Here is a 19,913-nt window from a genome sequence, read left to right on the forward strand (position 1 = left end):
CAGGACTACAATTAGTTTGTTAACTGGAACAACGACCATAACTAGAAAAGAACTATAACAAGACTGAATAGCACAAATAGAACTACACTACACCTAACATTTATGCCTAAACCAGAACTATTACCACAACTACTAATAAAATGTGGAACAAATACTATCAAAACTAATATCTAAAACTAAAAACAACGATTGGAACCCGTTAAGAAGGAATACAAATAACAGAAACCCCAAATTGTAACAAAAATCGGGTGCAATTTTCTCATTTTCTTAACCGCTTCATCCTCATTAGGGTCACAGAGGGTGCTGGAGCCTATCCCAGCTGACTCTGGGCCAGGAGACACTGAATAAGGTGTCCAGCCAATCACAATCAAACACACAACCTCCACACAGGTGGACCGACCTGGACTTGAACCCAAGACCCCAAAGCTGTGAGGCCAAAGCGCTAACCACTCTTTCCACCAGGCCACCCCCCCCAAAAATGCAGATTAGATTAAGAATTTGCAAGAAAAATCTAAATTGTAACCAGTCCCAGAACAAAAAAAAGAGAAACCAGGATCTCAAATTTTAACCACAACCAAAATGTAGTTAAAATAAACTTGCATTTAATGCTAAAGTCATAAAGCAGTAATTGCCACATGGGCTATTTGGCGTTAATGATCCCATAAAGTCATGGGGAGGCATAAAAGCCAGATGCAGGGGTAGACAAAAACTCATTTTGGCACAGGTCAGGGTTCACCCATTGAGTCACCCTTCTTGTCCTCAACACTTCAAACCTGACCCAGCGGTTGTAGGGGTGGGTGTAGGGAACCAGACCAAGTACCCCCCACCCCTCCACCTACCCCCAAATTGAGTTACTAAGCTAAAGTCTCAAAAGCGCCTAGGCTAAGGTGCTAAATTCCTAGTTAACTGATTCCTTCTGTTCTTGCTGCCATTGGTGTAACAACAACAACGCGTTAGGCAACAGCCAAAAGACCCTAAAAAGTGTCTGTTTGTCAACAATATCTATTTTGCTTTAACTATCGTTCAACTATAGGCAAATTTAGCAATACTCACAGTTAAAGTTGTATTAAGTACATTTGATCTACTTGTGGTTGTATGTATGTTTTGACTGATACATTTTTAAACGTAAGGTGTTTTTTAGGTCATTTTGTGACTTACCTGTAGTGGTACACAAGATTTGATTGAAAAATATAACTCCAAATATAATAAAAACTGGGCAAAAAAATGAACAAAAAAACACCCTTAACTAGGAAGGACAAAAATAGTGTTTTTTTTGGTCGTTTTGTGACTTACCTGCGGTGGTACACAAGATTTGATTAAAAAATATAACTCTAAAAATAATAAAAAAATGGGCAAAAATGAATAAAAAACACACTTAACTAGGAAGGACAAAATGAGGGAGGCACACATCAACAAAAAGCCACCATAAATGAAGACAGAAAACACGGGGTTTAAATACACAGACACAAATTGATGAAAATAACGAACACAAGAAGATTTATCATGCAAAATCAAAAAAGATGCTAAATTGCTAGTCAGTGTGCTGCTCGGTGGTAAAAAAAATCCTTGCGGCCTTGAGTCGTAGTACTACATAAAGTACACGTCTTGGGTAAAAATAAGCTTTTCATCCTCAGAACAGACTGGGCGATAAAACCAACATAATGGCATTAGTATTATGATGGTTATTATTATGGATGTGTTAAGCTGCTTATAATGTTGGGAGAGGACATGCACAAATCATTTGTGACCTTCATCTTACATACAAATGCAATGACTCACTCAAGGAGACCATCCTCCTCCAAGCAGAGGAATGATGCTTAAACAAGTCACTCCCGTTGCCAAAGTGTGTGTGCATGTGTTTATGTATGTGTGTGTGTGTGTGTGTGTGTGTGTGTGTGTGTGTGTGTGTGTGTGTGTGTGTGTGTGTGTGTGTGTGTGTGTGTGTGTGTGTGTGTGTGTGTGTGTGTGTGTGTGTGTGTGTGTGTGTGTGTGTGTGTGTGTGTGAAGCAGTACAGTATGGGTCAAACAGCAGTTAAGTCAATGTAGCAATACAGAAAGCAAAATCTACTACACAGCTCTGTCCACTCTTATGTTTTTTGTCTTTTACAGCATGTTTTACATGAAAAATTAGAGGGAACATTGACATGCACCTGCTAATGGCATTAGCAATGCCATCATTAATTCTAATTTTTCATCATTTAATCATATTTTTTCTACATTAAATCATAATTTTTCTTCATTAAATCATATTTTTTCTTCATTAAATCTTATGTTTTCTTCATTAAATCGTATTTTTCTTCATTAAATCATATTTTTCTTCATTAAATCATTATTTTCTTCATTAAATCATATTTTTCTTCATTAAATCATATTTTTTCTTCATTAAATAATACTTTTTACTTCTGCATGTATCCTCTCATTGATACTCATTGATTAGCAACAGTGAAATTATGTTTTCAAAAGAATTCAGCCTTTTTTTTACTTTCAAAGTGATGAAATGACTAATAAATGCTCACATTATCATGTATTTTTACTTTAATAATTCTGAGTATGGCTCTCAAGGAATAATGTTTGAAAATATGAATTGTTTATGGCTCTCTTTGTCAAAAAGGTTCCGGACCCTTGTTGTAACCAATGTAAAAACCCTATTCTAACTGGTAGGAATGTAGTTATATTTTTTTTACCTGAACTCTGGAGGGCTTCTTTCAGGTGTAGCAGCACGTTGGCAAACCACCTAACGTCGTTCACCAGCGTCATGACGTAGTCCGGGTCCACTCCAGGTGGGCATGACACGGCCGGATCCACGTGGGTGTCGTTCAGCGGGATGTGGGAACGCCGCCGGTGCCCGCCATCCCAGGTCTTGGTGGACCCGGCCGATAGCGAACCCATCAGGGCATCGGACTGAACACGCTTGACTCCACCGCCATCGCTGTTTTTACGGAGCATCCTGGGAGCTGGGATGTGCGTGGCGTGGCGGGGGGAGGGGCCTAGTGGACTATACAGCCACCCGGACCCTCAATGGCATCCACTGGAAAAATACGGCATTCAGATAAAGATACAAATGAAATACATGCTGTTAATGATGTGATGTATCATTTGCATTAGCATGCATGTATGTGTATTTATATATGTACTTATATATATGTATGTGTACGTATATATGCACTTATAATATGTATGTGTATGTATATATGTACTAATATATATGTGTATGTATATATGTACTTATGGATGTATGTGTATGTATATGTGTACTTATAGATGTATGTGTATGTATATATGTACTTATATATGTATGTGTATGTATATATATATATATACTTATATATAGTCTAGTACATATTGATTGATTTACGCAACTTTACTTTGTTTGCAATTAAATATTGGTTGATATTTAATGCTATATCAGTTCAATTTGTGATACAGTATTAATAACAAGTGTTATATTTGATCCATTAGGAATATGCAGTAGCATTTACAGGATTCATTAAAAATACAGTTTAAAAAGAGGGAGGAAGAAATCGTATTGTTGTACAAAAGATCATCAATGAAGTGTAAAGGGGTAAAACTAATAAATAAAACATAAAAAATATGATGTGATGTTTTTTTTCTAAAAGTATTTAAAAAAAACAAGGCCAACTATCAAATTAATCATCTAAATATCGCAGAGCCAACTGTACATGATACTAAAAAAATATTCGAACGTGTAGAAAAATCAATTTTAGTAACAAAGAAAAAATATGTAAATAAAACTGCATGCATATTTTACATTAGAAAGCGATAATATCGAAATCTGGTTCTGACCGAAGATAGTGAGGTCAGAAAAGTTTGTACATACAGTACGATGGACATATTGTATCCGATTGCTGACAAAAGACGATATTACACTATTATTATATACTAGGAATGTTAATAAAAAAAGAAAACATTTGAAAGTAGTATTTTAGAGGTTTTGATGTTGCACGCTACTACCACTGACCACGTCTAAAAAAACATAATTCGCATTTTCATACTTTACCTGCTTGGGATTCGTGAGACATGGCAGCAAAAATACCCGACACAAAGCCTCACCCAAAAGTATCCTTTTCGATGTTGGAGAAATATCTATTTTTTTATGAAAATAAAGGAAAAAGATACAAAAAAAAGGCAGAGATGAAGAAATGTTTGCGGAGCGACTGGAGCCCAACGACTCGACTAGGCGACTCTCAAATCAGTCGTCATTAACGAATCCGCTAATCACGTGGAGGTCGAAAAAGCCTGTTCATTGGTCTGATGGGCACTGCGAAGGCGGAGCTTAGTGACGCTTCTCGGACTAGTGGACGTGTGAGGATTTAAAACGCTTAATCCTCAAAGAAACACAAAAAGAACGGCTTTTATCGTGTTTTTAGTACCTACTCTTAGGTATGTGTGAGCAAAACGTCAATGTACGTATGGTAAACGCGATAAAGTGGATTTATTAATGCTCTAAAATTGGAGTTGTTTCTTAAGTTTTACAATATCCGAGGGGCACTTTAATGCAGCATGGGTAGAGTAGCAAACTGAATGTGTATTACTTTGTGGTAGTTAATTTGTGTAATTGTAGCAGAAATACACATAAATACATGAGAAAAATACACTGTTTTTTTAAAATGATAAGTATAAATCTATGAATCATATGTAGATTGTGTTTCCAATTGCGCCCTCTAGTGATAATTGACATCAATGCTAGTATTAGTTCAGCAGTGTGGTTTGTTTTCATTTGTACTTACCACAATTTAAGTACATTACAAGCTAATAACATCTTAAATAAACCAATACAGCAGATACAAAAGCAGTGAATTTCATTTTGATCAAAACTTATAAAACTGCAACATCTTGAACCAAAAATCAAAAATACCTAATTCGCATCAACGACAAAATCACTCGTCTCATCTGCGTTTGTATTTTATTTTCATATACAAAAAAGATGTCTTCTCATCTACTATTTTTTTTATATATTTCTACGTATTTTCCAAGATAAAACTCAGACATCCGCGCACGGGGATTATCACATCAATGGGGAAGTTGTCATTCACACTCAAATAAGGGCTTTCTTTGCATTCACACATTATAATAATGTCATAAAAATTATACATACAATAATCCAGCCAATCAGAACTAGAGTGGGCTAACTCAACTGTCTGTATTTCACAGAAATTAAAAGAGAAATATGCTCTAAATTGTGAACCAGTTCCAATTTTGCTATATAAGGGCTCATCCATAATTGTACTTAGACTACTATTGCAGTGACTGTATAACTTTAAGTGGCACCCATAAAATAAAAGCTTCAAATAATCATATGTAAATTGACAACAATTGAATTAGCCCACTCACTCTGCTGCTCAAAAAAAAAATGTTTTTGTCCTTTTTTTTACAGATGACGACAAGTTCGTGACCGGACGTTTGGTCTCCGCACATTTGGTCGCCGGTCAAATGGTGATGGAGTTTACTGTTGAAACCAGCTCTCAAAATTATATTCATGAGATAGAGTTTAATATCTAAGTACTGTTTAATATCTAAGTATTGTTTAATATCCAAGTACTGTTTAATATCGAAGAACTGTTTAATATTAAAGTACTGTTTAATATCTAAGTACTGTTTCATGTCTAAGTACTGTTTAATATCTAAGTACTGTTTAATATCTAAGTACTGTTGAAACCAGCTCTTAAAATAATATTCATGAGTTTAATATCTAAATATTTACTATTTTCAACAGTACTTAGGTATGAAACAGTACTTAAATATTAAACTCTCTCTCACGAATATAATTTTGAGAGCTGGTTTCAACAGTACTTAGATATTAAACAGTACTTAGATATTAAACTGTACTTAGATCTGAAACAGTACTTAGATATTGAACAGTACTTAGATATCAAACAGTACTTAGATATTAAACTCTCTCATGAATATAATTTTGAGAGCTGGTCTCAACAGTAAACTCTCCGTCACCATTTGACCGACGACCGAAAGACCGGCGACCAAACGTCCGAGCACCCAACAAGTTACAGAGGTACTGTGTGAGGTAAGTGGTCAGAGGAAGAAGAGCTGGAGGTGTGTTTTTTTTCTCATTTTTTTTTCCTTTTAGGAGGCATTGTGTGAAAGCACCTGGGAGGGCCGGTATGGTTGTCATTGGGGTCGTTATTGTACACACAGCTGAGTGAACATTGAAATGATATTCAAATGACTATTGCTGTGTTCAGATATATTGCTGGACCCTCGGCTCATACACACGTGGCTGCGCACATCAATGAATTTTTGCTGTATCGAAAACTTCAAAACCTCCAAAAAAGTCATTTTTTTGTTGTTGTTTTTTTTTACACTACGCCCCCTTTTAACAGCACACAACAGAGCACTTAATTTTCACAGAGATGATAAGAATTAAAGTCACCATGTTTTGCACAGCACCGCATGTCTAAACTATCACGTCTCAACGTCACATCGGCAGGTTATGTATTTATTTAGAGGTAATACTGTTTGAAAAAAAAAAGTAAAAATAAAGTATCCAGAATCTTTTTGTCCCAAAAAAAGACACACCGGCACTCGCACATCGTTTTGCTAACTGAGTGACACCTGATAGACACCGCTAGCTTTCTTAAAAACGGTTAAAAAAAGTCAAAACAAATAATACACAGTCAAGCCCCAAATATATATGTATATACATATATATATAAACACACGCACACACATTTGTGGGAGGGTGTTTTTAGCTGGAAATGTGCTGAAATAAATGTGTTTTTATCAAAAAAGATGGTCATTCTTGGTTGTTAATTTTGGTTCATGGTGTTTTTTTTTTATTTTACTTTGAGGGAAAAGTGGAGCAAAAAAAGCTTCCTTTTTATTCCATTTTAGAATTTATATCTCAAATTTGACATTTTTTGATTTATTTTTAACAATGCAGTGACTAAAATGTCAGTTTTTTAGAGAAAATTGACACCGAACCTTCATAAATCTGGTGTAATTATTTACTTTCGAACCAAAAAATAGTACTAGTCTGAACTTTTTTAAGTGAAAAATAAATTTCATTCAAAAATTGATCAAATTTTGGATTACAATCCTAAAAAAAATGGGTTTTGTCAAAAATATGCACAATAAACGCCACTTTCCAGCTAAAATCCACCCCTTCAACTGCTTTAACTGTGTATACATCTTAAAAATCCATTTTTTTGTTCAAAAACCAGTGTGTCCCGAGCTATTTACAACAATCAGCGTCTTTCCGATATTTTTTTGTACTTTTTTTGTGTGTGAACAATGTGACAAATGCTTAGGGGTATGTTTTTAAAAAAAAAATCTTTAAAAAAATTAATCTCAAAAGACAAAAGAGGCCCATCTGACAACAACAATAAACCATCTGTACTCGAGTATTTTTCTTTAAAAAACAAAATGAAATACACAATCAAAATACACCATAAAAACACAAATAAATCCATGTACATGTAGAAAAAAAGCCTGAGGTAATTGTTCAGAATATCTGAGGTCAGTCTCGGAGGAGAGGAAGCAGCTTGAGGGCTCACCCCTTCATCATCATCATCATCAAACACACCCACAAAAAAACATGAACAAAATTTCTAGCCTCACGTCATGTCACCGATGGTTCTAAAACGCACTACAAATACAAATCCTTGAGAGTCCTGGAATAGTCAGAGCAGCATAAAAAACAGACATTCAATAATGTATGGTACTCGTGTGGTTTTTATGACGGTACGTACACGGCGGCCAAAACTGCGACTGCATTGGCATTGCATCGTTGAGAGACGAAAAACAAAAAGGCAACCGTTTTTTTTCCCGCCGTCACGTACGTGGACGACTGAGGTATCTGAGGACAAACGGCCGGCCGGCTAACTTGACCAAGCGAGCAAATCCGACACTTTTGAAAAGAAAAACCCACAAACGGACATGTTGCTTGTACTCAAGTATGGCGGCCTGCCCGCTGGTCTTACATTAAAACACACACATTCAAGCACAAAACGGTTTATACCCTTATATACTGCTTATATGGGAATTTGAAGGAAATTTAGCAATTTGCGCACTACTATCGTCTTCTTTGCGCAGCAGCTATCATATGGCGCGCAGTAAATAAAATCCAAACGTTTTTTTTTACTCCTTTCCCCATGATGGCGCCGTTTAAATGGCAGCTAGTGGCAGTATCTATGTCCACTCTTATGTTTTTCATGTTTTACAGCATGTTTTACATGAAAAATTAGAGGGAACATTGCTATTAAGTGACAAATAGAGTCCAAAGTTTAGGAGCTATTACACTTGGTAGTAATGAGAAGAGTTGATGAGGATCTGGATTTAGATCACTATTGCACCAAAGTCTTCCAAGTTGAATTGCAATCTTGCCAAATGACAAAAATGGAGGTGACAATGTTGTCGCCAGCTCTAATAAACAAAAAAATCATATTTTACATTACTTGGCACTAGCCCAAGAGTTGACAGGCAATTGGATTTAGATCACTATTGCACAAAAGCCTTCCAAGTTGAATTGCGCTCTTCCAAAATGACAAAAAAAATGGAGTTGGCAGAGTGTTATTGCCAGCTCACAAATAAAAACAAATCCTTGTTTACATTACATAGCACTAACAAGAGTTGACCAGCACTTGGACTTAGATCACTATTGCACCAAAAGCCTTCCAAGTTCAGTCAAACTTTTGCAAAATGACAAAAATGGAGGCGGCAGAGTGTTGTTGCCGGCTCTCAAATAGTAAAAAATACAAAATAAATTTGGACATAGACCATTCTTGCACCAAACTGTCTATACTAGCAGATAAAAACTAGAGTAACTTTCACTGACCACCGCATTGTATTAAACTACGTTGATTTTGACGATTTGTGACAAAAAAAATCCTGTCTGCTTTGTTTTAGCATTTCGGCATATTTTTTTTCAATATTTTTTCCCTTGGTGGAGATCAAAATGAAAAGTACTGTTTAATATCTAATAATATATACTTAGTGTACTTAAAAATTCTGATTTCATGACTGGAATCAGTTCTAATAGACGTTATCTCCAATATAAATCCATTCCATTTAAGCCAGGGTATAAATCTTTTTGTGCATAACTGCATATATCATCCAATCACATCCACACACACTAAAATATTGTTTAAAAAAAATCAAGAATGTGTAACATTACGACTCCAGACAGCATTGGTCAATGCCCACCGGCACTGGCTAAAGGAGTAAGTCTACAATTTCAACAATGACAATGAATAAACATCATCACAAAAAAATGGGGGAAGATGTCCACTTTGACATGCTCCCTCCTTGCCCAAAAAAATAATAAAAAAATTAAAAAGAAGCCTATTGGATACCTGAGAGGTAGTAGTTCCCCGTGGGACCACATGGTGTCCCTATAATCTCCATCAAGTCCAGCACTGTCCTCATATCTATAGATCTATATAGTCATATATATTTTTTCATTTATATATATACTGTACGTTTGCTTATTTTTCCTAACTTTTCCTTTTTTCTATTTTGAGGGAGGCATTCACAGGTTAAAAAAATTCCGGGGAGCACATATTGAAGAGTTTTTTTGTGTTAAAAATCAGAGAAGTTTAAGCCCCTGAGGAAGATGAACCTATTTTTCGCATTAACAGTCTCAAAATCCTCCAAAAGGTTTTTGAGCTAAAAGTTCATTCGAGAGGGCGGAGCAAATTGGAGGAGGAGGGGGAACAAGTTTCAAAAATATTAAAAAAATACAAAAATCATGAGGTAATTAAGGAAAAAATTAAAAAAAAATAAAAAGCCATGAGGTAATGATGTAATTTTAGTGTTGCCTGTGGCATAGCTTATATACTACGTCCATACTACAGCAGAGTGATGTGTTCCTAAGATCCGGCACCCCCAGAAAATAAAAATACCGGTACTTGGGGGTGTGGGAGGGGGTGGTAAAATAGCAGCTCCATGTTATTAAATATTCACCGAAATCCACTGAGTTTGGGTTGAAGAAAAAAAAAAATGAAAAAATGAATAAAAAAAATGTCAGGAGAACTGCCCTGTGTTCAGGTACTGGACTCTTTGGGAGGTAGGTCCTCGTTTGTGAGCGACGTGACGATGGACACGGGGCCCCCGTCTGAGGTAGTGCCGCCGATGGTCCTGGCGATCTGACCGATGCGTTCCTCCACGCAGCCGGCCGAGAGGCGGGCCTCGGCGTCGTGGTCCCAGCATTCCTCGATGGTCTCGCAGAGTTGGCTTAAACCCTGTAGGGGGAACATTATAGGTTGAAATATTTTGCCTCTCCATTTTTTGATATATATACATATATATATTATATTCATGAGAGAGTTCATTATCTAAGAGAGAGAGAGTTAAATATCAAAGTACTGTTTAATATCGAAGTACTGTTTAATATCTAAGTACTGTTTAATATCTAAGTACCGTTTAATATCTAAGTACTGTTTAATATCGAAGTACTGTTTAATATCGAAGTACTGTTTAATATCGAAGTACTGTTTAATATCGAAGTACTGTTTAATATCGAAGTACTGTTTAATATCTAAGTACTGTTTAATATCTAAGTACTGTTTAATATCTAAGTACTGTTTAATATCTAAGTACTGTTTAATATCTAAGTACTGTTTAATATCTAAGTAGTGTTTAATATCCAAGTACTGTTTAATAACAAAGTACTGTTTAATATCTAAGTACTGTTTAATATCTAAGTACTGTTTAATATCTAAGTACTGTTTAATATCTAAGTACTGTTTAATATCGAAGTACTGTTTAATATTTAAGTACTGATGAAAACAGTAGATATTTAGATATTAAACTCTCTCATGAATAGAATTTTGAGAGCTGGTTTCAACAGTACTTAGATATTAAACAGTACTTTGATATTAAAAAGTACTTTGATATTAAACAGTACTTTGATATTAAACAGTACTTAGATATTAAACAGTACTTCAATATTAAACAGTACTTCAATATTAAACAGTACTTAGATATTAAACAGTACTTAGATATTAAACAGTACTTTGTTATTAAACTCTCTCTCTTAGATATTAAACTCTCTTTTAGATATTAAACTCTCTCTCTCATGAATATAATTTTGAGAGCTGGTTTCAACAGTAAACTCTCTGTTACCAAAAGACCGGCGACCAAATGTCTGGTTATGAGTAATTCCCATCAGAAATTGCTGTCTGCCATGCGTTTTTTACTTAGAAAGAAAAAAAAAAGAACTCACAGGATGTTTTAACCACGAGTCCTTTATGACTGGACGCATCTTCTTGTGCACGACCACGTCTTGCAAATCCTCCAGGGTCGGATGCTGCCCAATTTCATCCTCAAACGGCAGTAGGTACTCGCCCACGGTACCTGAGGTGGAAAAAAACATTAGACATTTTAATCCGACATTGTCCAAATGTGTGTAAAATGCAGAAATAGCACTTGTTACTGACACTGCGCCTTTAAATATGATGCGGCGTATAGTCGGAAAATACGGATTGGGCATCTAAATCGCTGCCAATGGCCCCGGGTGAGTTAATATATGGAAAGTTGCCTTCAGGCTGAACTTACCATCCGTCTCATTGCAGCGAGTCACCAGTTCCCACAATACCAGACCCATTGCGTACATGTCAATCCTCAGGAAGGAGTCCCGTTGAAAATTGATGGCTCCTTCCAGCACTTCGGGAGCCATGTAGCGTCGTGTACCCACCTGGTGGAATCACATAAGGGTGCACATTTTTTGAACCTCGTAAAATGTCAGAAATAAATAAATAGGTCAATTTTTCAGGCAAAAAAAGATATTTTTATGCCATTTTAAATAGTAAACAGAATTCTTTAAAACACAGGTGTCAAAGTGACGGCTCGGGGCCAAATCTGGTCCGCTGCATCCTTTTGTGCGGCCCGAGAAAAATGTAATCATTGTTTTAGGATCAAATTGAAATGAAAAAAATATAGTTTTATTTATAGTATATATGGTATATATTTCCTGATTTTCCTCTTTTTAAATCCATAATTGCCATTATTTTCAATTTTTTTTTCCTTTTTGTGTTTATAGTTAAAAAATCATATAAAAATAAATATGTAAAATATTTTCTGTTTTCCACTTGAATATTGAACATCATTCAAAAAACGAAATCATGTTTCCTTATGAAATGGAAAGATAAATGCATAAAAGACACTTTCCCTTCATAAGAAAAACCTCAAAAATAAACTTTGCTTAAAAATAAAGTTTAGAAATATTTTTTTCATTCTTTTTTACCTGTCCATGAGTGTCTCCTGGAGGTTTTCCCGGTTCAAAGCGAACAGCGAGACCAAAATCTCCGATGATTGCAATCAGGTCGTGTCGTAGCATGACATTCTTGCTCTTGAAATCCCTGTTGAGAAAGAAATGCTTGCCAGTTTTGACTCTTGGCCACACGCTTGGCAACAACTCCTCTTGAGCATTCGCTTACCTGTGTGCAATGGTGGGTTTGGGCTCTTCTCCCTTGCTGCTCGGAATGTCCTCATGGAGATAAGCTAAGCCGCGGGACATGGTCTCTGCTATGAGGCACAGCTCGCTCCAGGTCACAGTGTTGCCCTTCAGGTGGTCAGTAAGTGAACCCTGAAACACAAAAATTAAGGAATTTATTAATTGAATTGAATTTTTAAAAATTCTTTAGACCTAGGGCAGGGCTGTCGGACTCGGGTTGGTTCCAGGACCACGTTAATGTCAACTCGATTTCATGTGGGAATTTTAGATATAATATTTTGACTATTTTTAATAAATGGATTAAAAGAACTGGATTAAAAGCCCTGGATGTTCAGTTTTTTATAGATCTAAGACAATGTTTATTTTAGCTTATTTTAAATATATTTTTAAAAATGATTTTTGAACCAAAACACAGTAAAAAATGATTAAAAAATGACAATTATTGATTTAAAAGGGGAAAAAAATCATGATTTTTTAAAATATATGGATTAATAGAACTGGATTAAAATCCCTGAATGTTCAGTTTTTTATAGATCTAAAACAATGTTTATTTTAGTTTTTTTTAAATATATTTTTAGATTTTATAAAATGATTTTTTTAACTAAAAACAGAAAAAATGGATTAAAAAATGACAATGACTGTTTTAAAAGGGGGAAAATCAGGAAATATAATATACATCTATATCTATCATTTGAATTTGATCCTAAAACAGAAATTCGGCACTCATCATTTACTTCCCTGGCCGCACAAAATGATGCGGCGGGCCAGATTTGGCCCCCAGGCCGCCACTTTGACACCTGTGGACTAGAGGAATCCGTAACGTCAACAAAAATGTATTTCCCCCCCAAAGTGCCACGCTTTTAGGAAAATTAAAGGTTAAAGTTTTTTTAAGACCGCTGGGTTAAAACTTAAGTTAATATATTTAAATCTCAAGCCATCATGGCGACTCCCAACATAAAAATCCACAAGTCTAGAGCATGACTGTGCACAGAGCCAGTAATTAAACACGGATCAATCTATAGGCTCAGCAGAAGACCAAAAAAAAAGCCCATAATATAGCCTAGCAGCCGTCTAATAAAAATACGGTCTTAATAAAAACAGCAATGCCCTTTTGCAGAGGTAAACAAAAGGCCTGGGACAATATTGGAAAAACACAGTGGGTCAGAAGGGGCTTATATATATAGTCGGCAAAGAAAAAATATGTGGATACTCACTCTCTCGTGGAACTCGGTGATGAGCCATAGTTCCGTTTCCAGGTTGCTGCCGTGCTTCTCGGCGGCGATGTAGCGTAGGATGTTCTCGTGGCGAATTCCCGGCGTCAGGAAGATGTCTCGCTCGTTTTGCCACGACTGCTTATCCTAAAAGACCGCATGGGTGTAATTTTAGTGGTTGCTCGGGTTAAAATAGACTGTCAGCGTTAATCACCTGCACGGGGAAAACCTTGACTGCAACATATTCGCTCATGAGCTGTGCTTTCCAAACGCAACCAAATCGCCCTCTGGCTTTGATTTCCAGCAGCTGCAAGGGTTTGAGGCCAACCATGGGAGATGGAGGGGTGGCCCCAGGGTCCTGAAATAAAAACACTTGGTTTTTATACATTTTTGACAATGAACATCTCAGAGTGGAATTTTGAGGATGAAAATAGCGTGACCGGACGTTTGGTCGCTAGTAAGAGAGGGTTTAATATCTAAGTACTGTTTAATATACAAGTACTGTTTAAAATCCAAGTACTGTTTAATATACAAGTACTGTTTAAAATCCAAGTACTGTTTAATATCCAAGTACTGTTTAATATCCAAGTAGTGTTTAATATTTAAGTAGTGTTTAATATTTAAGTAGTGTTTAATATCTAAGTACTGTTTAATATCCAAGTACTGTTTAATATCAGTACTGTTTAATATCAGTACTGTTTAATATCAGTACTGTTTAATATCTAAGTACTGTTTAATATCTAAGTACTGTTTAATATCAGTACAGTTTAATATCTAAGTACAGTTTAATATCTAAGTAGTGTTTAATATCTAAGTACTGTTTAATATCTAAGTACTGTTTAATATCTAAGTACTGTTTAATATCTAAGTACTGTTGAAACCAGCTCTCAAAATTATATTCATGGGAGAGTTTAATATATAAATATCTACTGTTTTCAACAGTACTGAGATATTAAACTCTCTCTCATGAATATAATTTTGAGAGGTGGTTTCAACGGTAAACTCTGTCACCAAAAGACCGGTGACCAAAAGACTGGCGACCAAACGTCCAAGCACCGAAAAAATTGCTAACCAAGTCATTTTCGATGACAGTAGTATCATGGTATGAAGTAGATTGGCCCTAAGTTTTACCTCGCTTAGGTCCACATGGCCGTAGGGGGGCTTGCGGTGACGGTACATCCACAAGGCCAAGATGATTGCCAGGGAGAGCACACAAAGTGGCAGAAGGGAGTAGACCAGCACATTCAGCATGGATGGCACTCGGGGCGGAGGGCGGATTTTCACTATTCACAAAGGAAAGAAAATCCTTATCCTTGTCCGTATTTCCATAACACAGAATATATTGCACATAGTCTTATTCTAACTACAAGAGGAACAATAAGAAAATCTCCATCCCGTCGTGGCGAGAGCTATTTTTGGAAAGCTTTGACCCTCACCTCGGTTTCCAATGCCGATCAAGTCGGGAAGGTGGGTGAAACGCTCGTTGCAGTAGTTGCCCTCGCAGCAGCAAAAGAAAACCTGAGGGTTCTCGTCCATAGAGACGCACTCTTGCCTGAAACCAATGGATGAAACACATAAAACACACCTGCTTTAGGAATGTAGCAAAGCTATTTATAATGGAGGTCAATGCATACTGAAGAGAAAAGAAATATGCTGTTTCTTCAACTTTCTTTTAAGACGCATTGTTCATTTGTATTATAGGGTTGGACAAGAAGGGGCTTTGAAGCAAAATGTTAGCTTGTTATGCTACACAGTAACTATTGGGCAACCCAAAATTAAAGGACTAGGGCAGGGGTGGGCAAACTTTTGAAAAATTTGACAGATGGGCGGGGTCAGCACAAAAGATACGATACATATAAAAAAGTGCATCCGTTAACAGTACATATGAAACATAAAGAGAAAAAAAGGAATAAAGTATTAACATACTCACTCATTAAAGTAAAAAGTATAAAGTACAAAGTAAAGTACGTAAAGGAATGTATTAAGAGATATAAAAATGTCATTTAAAAAAAGATAGAGTGGCTGTAAAACACGAAAAACAAATAAGAGTGGACACAGCTACTGCCCCTGGCTTCTGCGTGACGGCGCCATCTTGGGGTAAAAAGCAAATGTTTTTTATAACGCCACATATTCTCCATTGAGGAAACAGTGGTAGCCAATTTGAATGCAGAGGCACATTTCCCAAGTCTACTCCTATTGATCCAAAATGCAGCAATTGTAGCAAGCAGATCTGCTCAGTCTATGCAGCTTGGTAAATGCGATTTCTGTCCAATGGCGTGTGTCTAAAACACATAGTCACAATGCACACAGGCATACAAGGACATGTTGTCCAAAGAATACGACAGCTTTAAATTATTCACTGTTGCATAATGTATGCAGCGAGAGCGGGAGAACATGCTGAAGCGACATGAAAACTGTTTGCAGAATCTGGGTTTCAATTTATCGGGGTCACTTCGCAATTAGACATGGATGGATTTTTCCGTATGCTGAGATTTTATGGACATAAAAACATACCATACCATAACTCGCAGGGATTTCCCATCAGGGCTAGCGGTACAACATTGGTTATGTGTTTAGGGATGATTTTTTTTGGTATGGATTCCCCTTACTCCACAGGTGTCAAAGTGGCGGCGCGGGGGCCAAATCTGGGCCGCCGCATCATTTTGTGTGGCCCGGGAAAGTCAATCATGAGTGCTGACTTTCTGTTTTAGGATCAAATTCAAATGACAGATATAGATGTATATTATATTTCCTGATTTTCACACTTTTAAATCAATAATTGTCATTTTTTAATCATATTTTTCAGTTTTTAGTTCAAAAATCATTCTATACGTAATGACTAAAAAAATGATTTTTCCCTTACTAAAAAAAATAAGCTCAAATAAACATTGTTTTAGATCTATAAAAACCCAGACCAACGAAAAATTAGAGGGAACATTGCATGGCAGCGTAAGATGAGAAAAGTCAATTTGTCCACTTTTATCTGTTTTGTCAACTTTGTAGCGTTGGCTCACCTGTCGTAACAGTTGAAGTCGTCCAGCCAGCATCCTTTCTTTACCAGCTTGATGGTCCCTGAGGAGTTGAGCCAGGAGGCGTAGCAGTGTAGCCGCTTGTCTTTGTCTTTGTCCTTGTCGTCGCAGCGCTCAAAGCCGCTCTGGTTGGTCTTCTCCGCCCGCCAATTGTCATTATAGAACACACACTCGCGTGTTTCCGCCTCGCCCACACTGTACCCTGCAAGATATAAGTCAGCACAAGATACGATACATATAAAAAAGTGCATTCGTTAACAGTACATATGAAACATAAAGAGAAATAAAGGACTCAAGTATTAACATACTCATCACTCATCATGAAAGTAAAAAGTATAAAGTACAAAGTGAAGTAAGTAAAGGAATGTATTAAGAAATCTTAAAATGTCATTTAAAAAAATATAGATGGGCTGTAAAACACGAAAAAAATATGAGTAGACAGAGCTACTGCCACTGGCTTCCGCATGACGGCGCCATCTTGGGGATTTTTTTTTTTTAAAAACTTATTTCGACAATGTCGGCAGGCCGGATTAAAAAGCCCAACCGGGCCGTATGTGGCCCGCGGGCCGTAGTTTTTATCTGATTTAAGACTTTTAATTAGCCGTGTAACAAAACATAAGAGAAGCAAGCCAGAAGCTTCCACAGATAAACAAACGACAAGGGATTATCCCCACGAGTAGAAATTTTCCCGTACATGCTGTTTGCATTGTTCATCTATCTATACCTCTGGGCTAGGACTGTCAATTATGCAGTTTTTTGTTTTTTTAGTTCACTTAAATTGAAGTACTGTGTTCAGATTGTTTATACACAAACAGTTTGATCTGCGGAGTATCTGATGACTGATATCGGGTGGAATTTAGGATATCTATTTTATTCTTGCTTTGTTTGCAGTTATTACAAATTATTCATTAGGTCATCCAAAGTTCACCATTAGGCTCAAATTGACCCCAAATTGTACTGTTAATTTGTGTGTTTTGGTCAAAAAAATGTTGCCCCAATTTTTGTGCTGCTTATCACCCTATAGATATTATAGATTTTATTTTGTAGTAAAAATGTCACCATTATTGTTTTAAATTTCTGCAAATTTCACATTTTTCAAGACCATTTGTCACAGTTTCAGGCAAATTTAACCTTATGTAGCATTTTTGCTAACTGTCATGTCCAAAATATGCAAATATTTGCTTAACCAGATAATTAAAAATAAAAATAATTACTCTATAAAATAGAAGAATAAAATACATATTCGGTTATTCCAGGACAAAATGGGAACACAAAATCCAAAGTAGTAGAAGTATCTTTGTTAACAGGTACACCCAAAAAAATACTGCCTGTCTCTTTAAACCCCCTTCATAGAGGAAGCGCCCCTCCCCCATTTTGGCCCCCACTACACACACATTTAGATGTCCGACAGGAAACAATGGAATATCATATTTCACAATACTACGTTAAAAAAAACAAGTTTAAAAATACACATTGATGCTCTATTCATCTCATATTGTTGCTCACGTGATACGGACGGACTTTTACTACGACACCCCCCCCCCCCCCCCCCTTAAATGCATCCCTCCCCGCTTCCTTCTGTCACTTAGGGAGGTTTTAACCCACAACAACACGGATTCTGGAGGAAGCGGCTTACTGAAACATTAATCTATGAAGCATAAGAAGGGGAAAAATGGGTGTGTGGCACTCAATTACATATACACAGACCAAGGCAGACGCATATATTTAAGGGGGCAGCTGTGGAGACATTTTATTGTCACTCTAAAGGGGGAGGCAAGGGGGGAGGAGGCCGTATGTTCCAAAATAATAAAGAAGGTCAGAGAGCAAACCCACGTTGTGGAGTCACATTATTGAAACCTGTGGGGGGAGGACAAACTCAGCACCCTTGTGCAATTTCACTTTGTTGATCTATTGTCTGTTCCAATATATTGATTGGCTTTTAAATGTGATTTTTTCCAACAAAAGAAAAAATATTTCGTTTTGTGTTGTTGTTAAGTAAGACTACCCTAAAGCATATAATGTTTCGGGATATTACTGCAGCTGCTGCTTTCTATTCCTGCCCCAGGCTCACAAAAGGCATTGAACGCAACAGTTTTAGCACGTAGCACCTTTTGTGATCATCCGCACTTTCGACCATTTTTTTCTTTAAATAAACCTTTTCAACTTCAACATTTCACTCACAAAAAAAAAAAATAAAAAAATAAAACATATTACACACGCAGACGACACGCGTACATGTGAAGAAAGTTTAAATAACCACTAGAATAGGTGAATATATCTATGCTGGAAGCTAGCCCGGCGCGGCCGCTTACCTGCGCATAAAGTTCCCAGCAGAAGTGAACAAGTCAGCCATGAGAAAGACATGATCTGTCCTTAAAAAGCTCCAGCACGGAGATCCACCGTTTTGGTTCCGTCCCGCACATCCACTTTTTAGCCACGGCGAAGTCAAAGCGACCACAGGGCCCCCCTCCTAGCTTAAAGCCTTCCGCGGCTCGTATGCACCGCCGCCACCGCCGCCACACCACCAACCACCACCACCACCACCGAGAAGAAAAGACAGAGGGGGCAGATTATTCGGTCCGCCAGCTGACTCGCCTATTCCCGCATGGTTTTAAAAAAATAAAAATAAAAGATGGCGAAAGGAAAAGGCGAATGTTGATAGTTCTTTCCGGCAGTGAGGGAGGGTTGCGGTTGGCGTGCGTCGCGAGGTCGCCCGGGGTTTACGTGCATGTTACTGTGATGTGTCTCCAAAATGGCTTCGGAATGGGGAGCGGGGGCTGTGAGCTGCTGCAAAATACCCGGATGTGTAAACACAAAGGGGGGAATTCAGGCAGCCACAGCCGAAGTGACCTCAACACCACTCGGGCAAATTCGCCGAAAAACACCATCATTTCACACGCGCAATAAATAAATGACTATTGCTCATTATTATTTTGGCTGTATTCCAACGACCAAGTGAGATTTGGATTTGGAAACCCCCCTGAGGATTAAGGTTTTTAAATAGTACTCGCTCGTTGTCCTTGGATTACTGGGATCAAATTGCGTAATTTCCTTTATTTTTTAAATTATTAAACTCTAATTTTATACACAAACAACCATTGAACGTGTACTGTTGGCCTAATTAATAATATGCATTTTTTCCACGTAAAACAGGATTAATTCTCACAGAAACAATACATCCATGTCAGTACATAGTTCCCCAATGTCAGTGATAGATAGAAAAATGATAGTGTCTCTGTCGGATTG

The 19,913-nt window shown here is 37.0% G+C and overlaps 2 protein-coding genes across 2 annotated transcripts in view; both read right to left on the reverse strand.

Annotated features, from left to right (window-relative positions):
* Positions 1 to 4,226, reverse strand: part of LOC144202010 (rho GTPase-activating protein 29-like) — a 29,862-nt gene extending 25,636 nt beyond the window's left edge. The window contains exons 1-2 of the mRNA XM_077724932.1: positions 4,019 to 4,226; positions 2,685 to 3,028 (exon numbers count right to left, since the gene is read on the reverse strand). Of these exons, the coding sequence (XP_077581058.1) occupies positions 2,685 to 2,946 (262 nt within the window). The 5' untranslated portion in view covers positions 2,947 to 3,028; positions 4,019 to 4,226. The remainder of the gene's footprint in view (positions 1 to 2,684; positions 3,029 to 4,018) is intronic.
* A 4,501-nt stretch (positions 4,227 to 8,727) lies between these two features.
* acvr2ba (activin A receptor type 2Ba) lies at positions 8,728 to 19,506 on the reverse strand. The gene is made up of 11 exons (XM_077724729.1): positions 18,980 to 19,506; positions 16,653 to 16,869; positions 15,075 to 15,190; positions 14,770 to 14,921; positions 13,853 to 13,996; positions 13,642 to 13,785; positions 12,411 to 12,559; positions 12,218 to 12,332; positions 11,530 to 11,668; positions 11,198 to 11,328; positions 8,728 to 10,214 (listed from the first exon to the last, which is right to left on the reverse strand). The coding sequence occupies exons 1-11, from the start codon at positions 19,029 to 19,031 to the stop codon at positions 10,017 to 10,019; spliced, it is 1,557 nt and encodes a 518-aa protein (XP_077580855.1). The 5' UTR covers positions 19,032 to 19,506; the 3' UTR covers positions 8,728 to 10,016.
* Positions 19,507 to 19,913: the final 407 nt, after the last annotated feature.

Source organism: Stigmatopora nigra, chromosome 9 (assembly GCF_051989575.1).
Source record: "Stigmatopora nigra isolate UIUO_SnigA chromosome 9, RoL_Snig_1.1, whole genome shotgun sequence".
In the NCBI taxonomy this organism is placed as follows: Eukaryota; Metazoa; Chordata; class Actinopteri; order Syngnathiformes; family Syngnathidae; genus Stigmatopora; species Stigmatopora nigra.

Coding starts and splice junctions, on each gene's coding strand:
- acvr2ba (XM_077724729.1), bottom strand. CDS start 19,031: ATGTCTTTCTCATGGCTGACTTGTTCACTTCTGCTGGGAACTTTATGC. Junction 14,922..15,074: donor GATCGGCATTGGAAACCGAG/GTGAGGGTCAAA, acceptor CTTTGTGAATAG/TGAAAATCCGCCCTCCGCCC. Junction 10,215..11,197: donor ACTCGTGGTTAAAACATCCT/GTGAGTTCTTTT, acceptor TTCCCCCTACAG/GGTTTAAGCCAACTCTGCGA.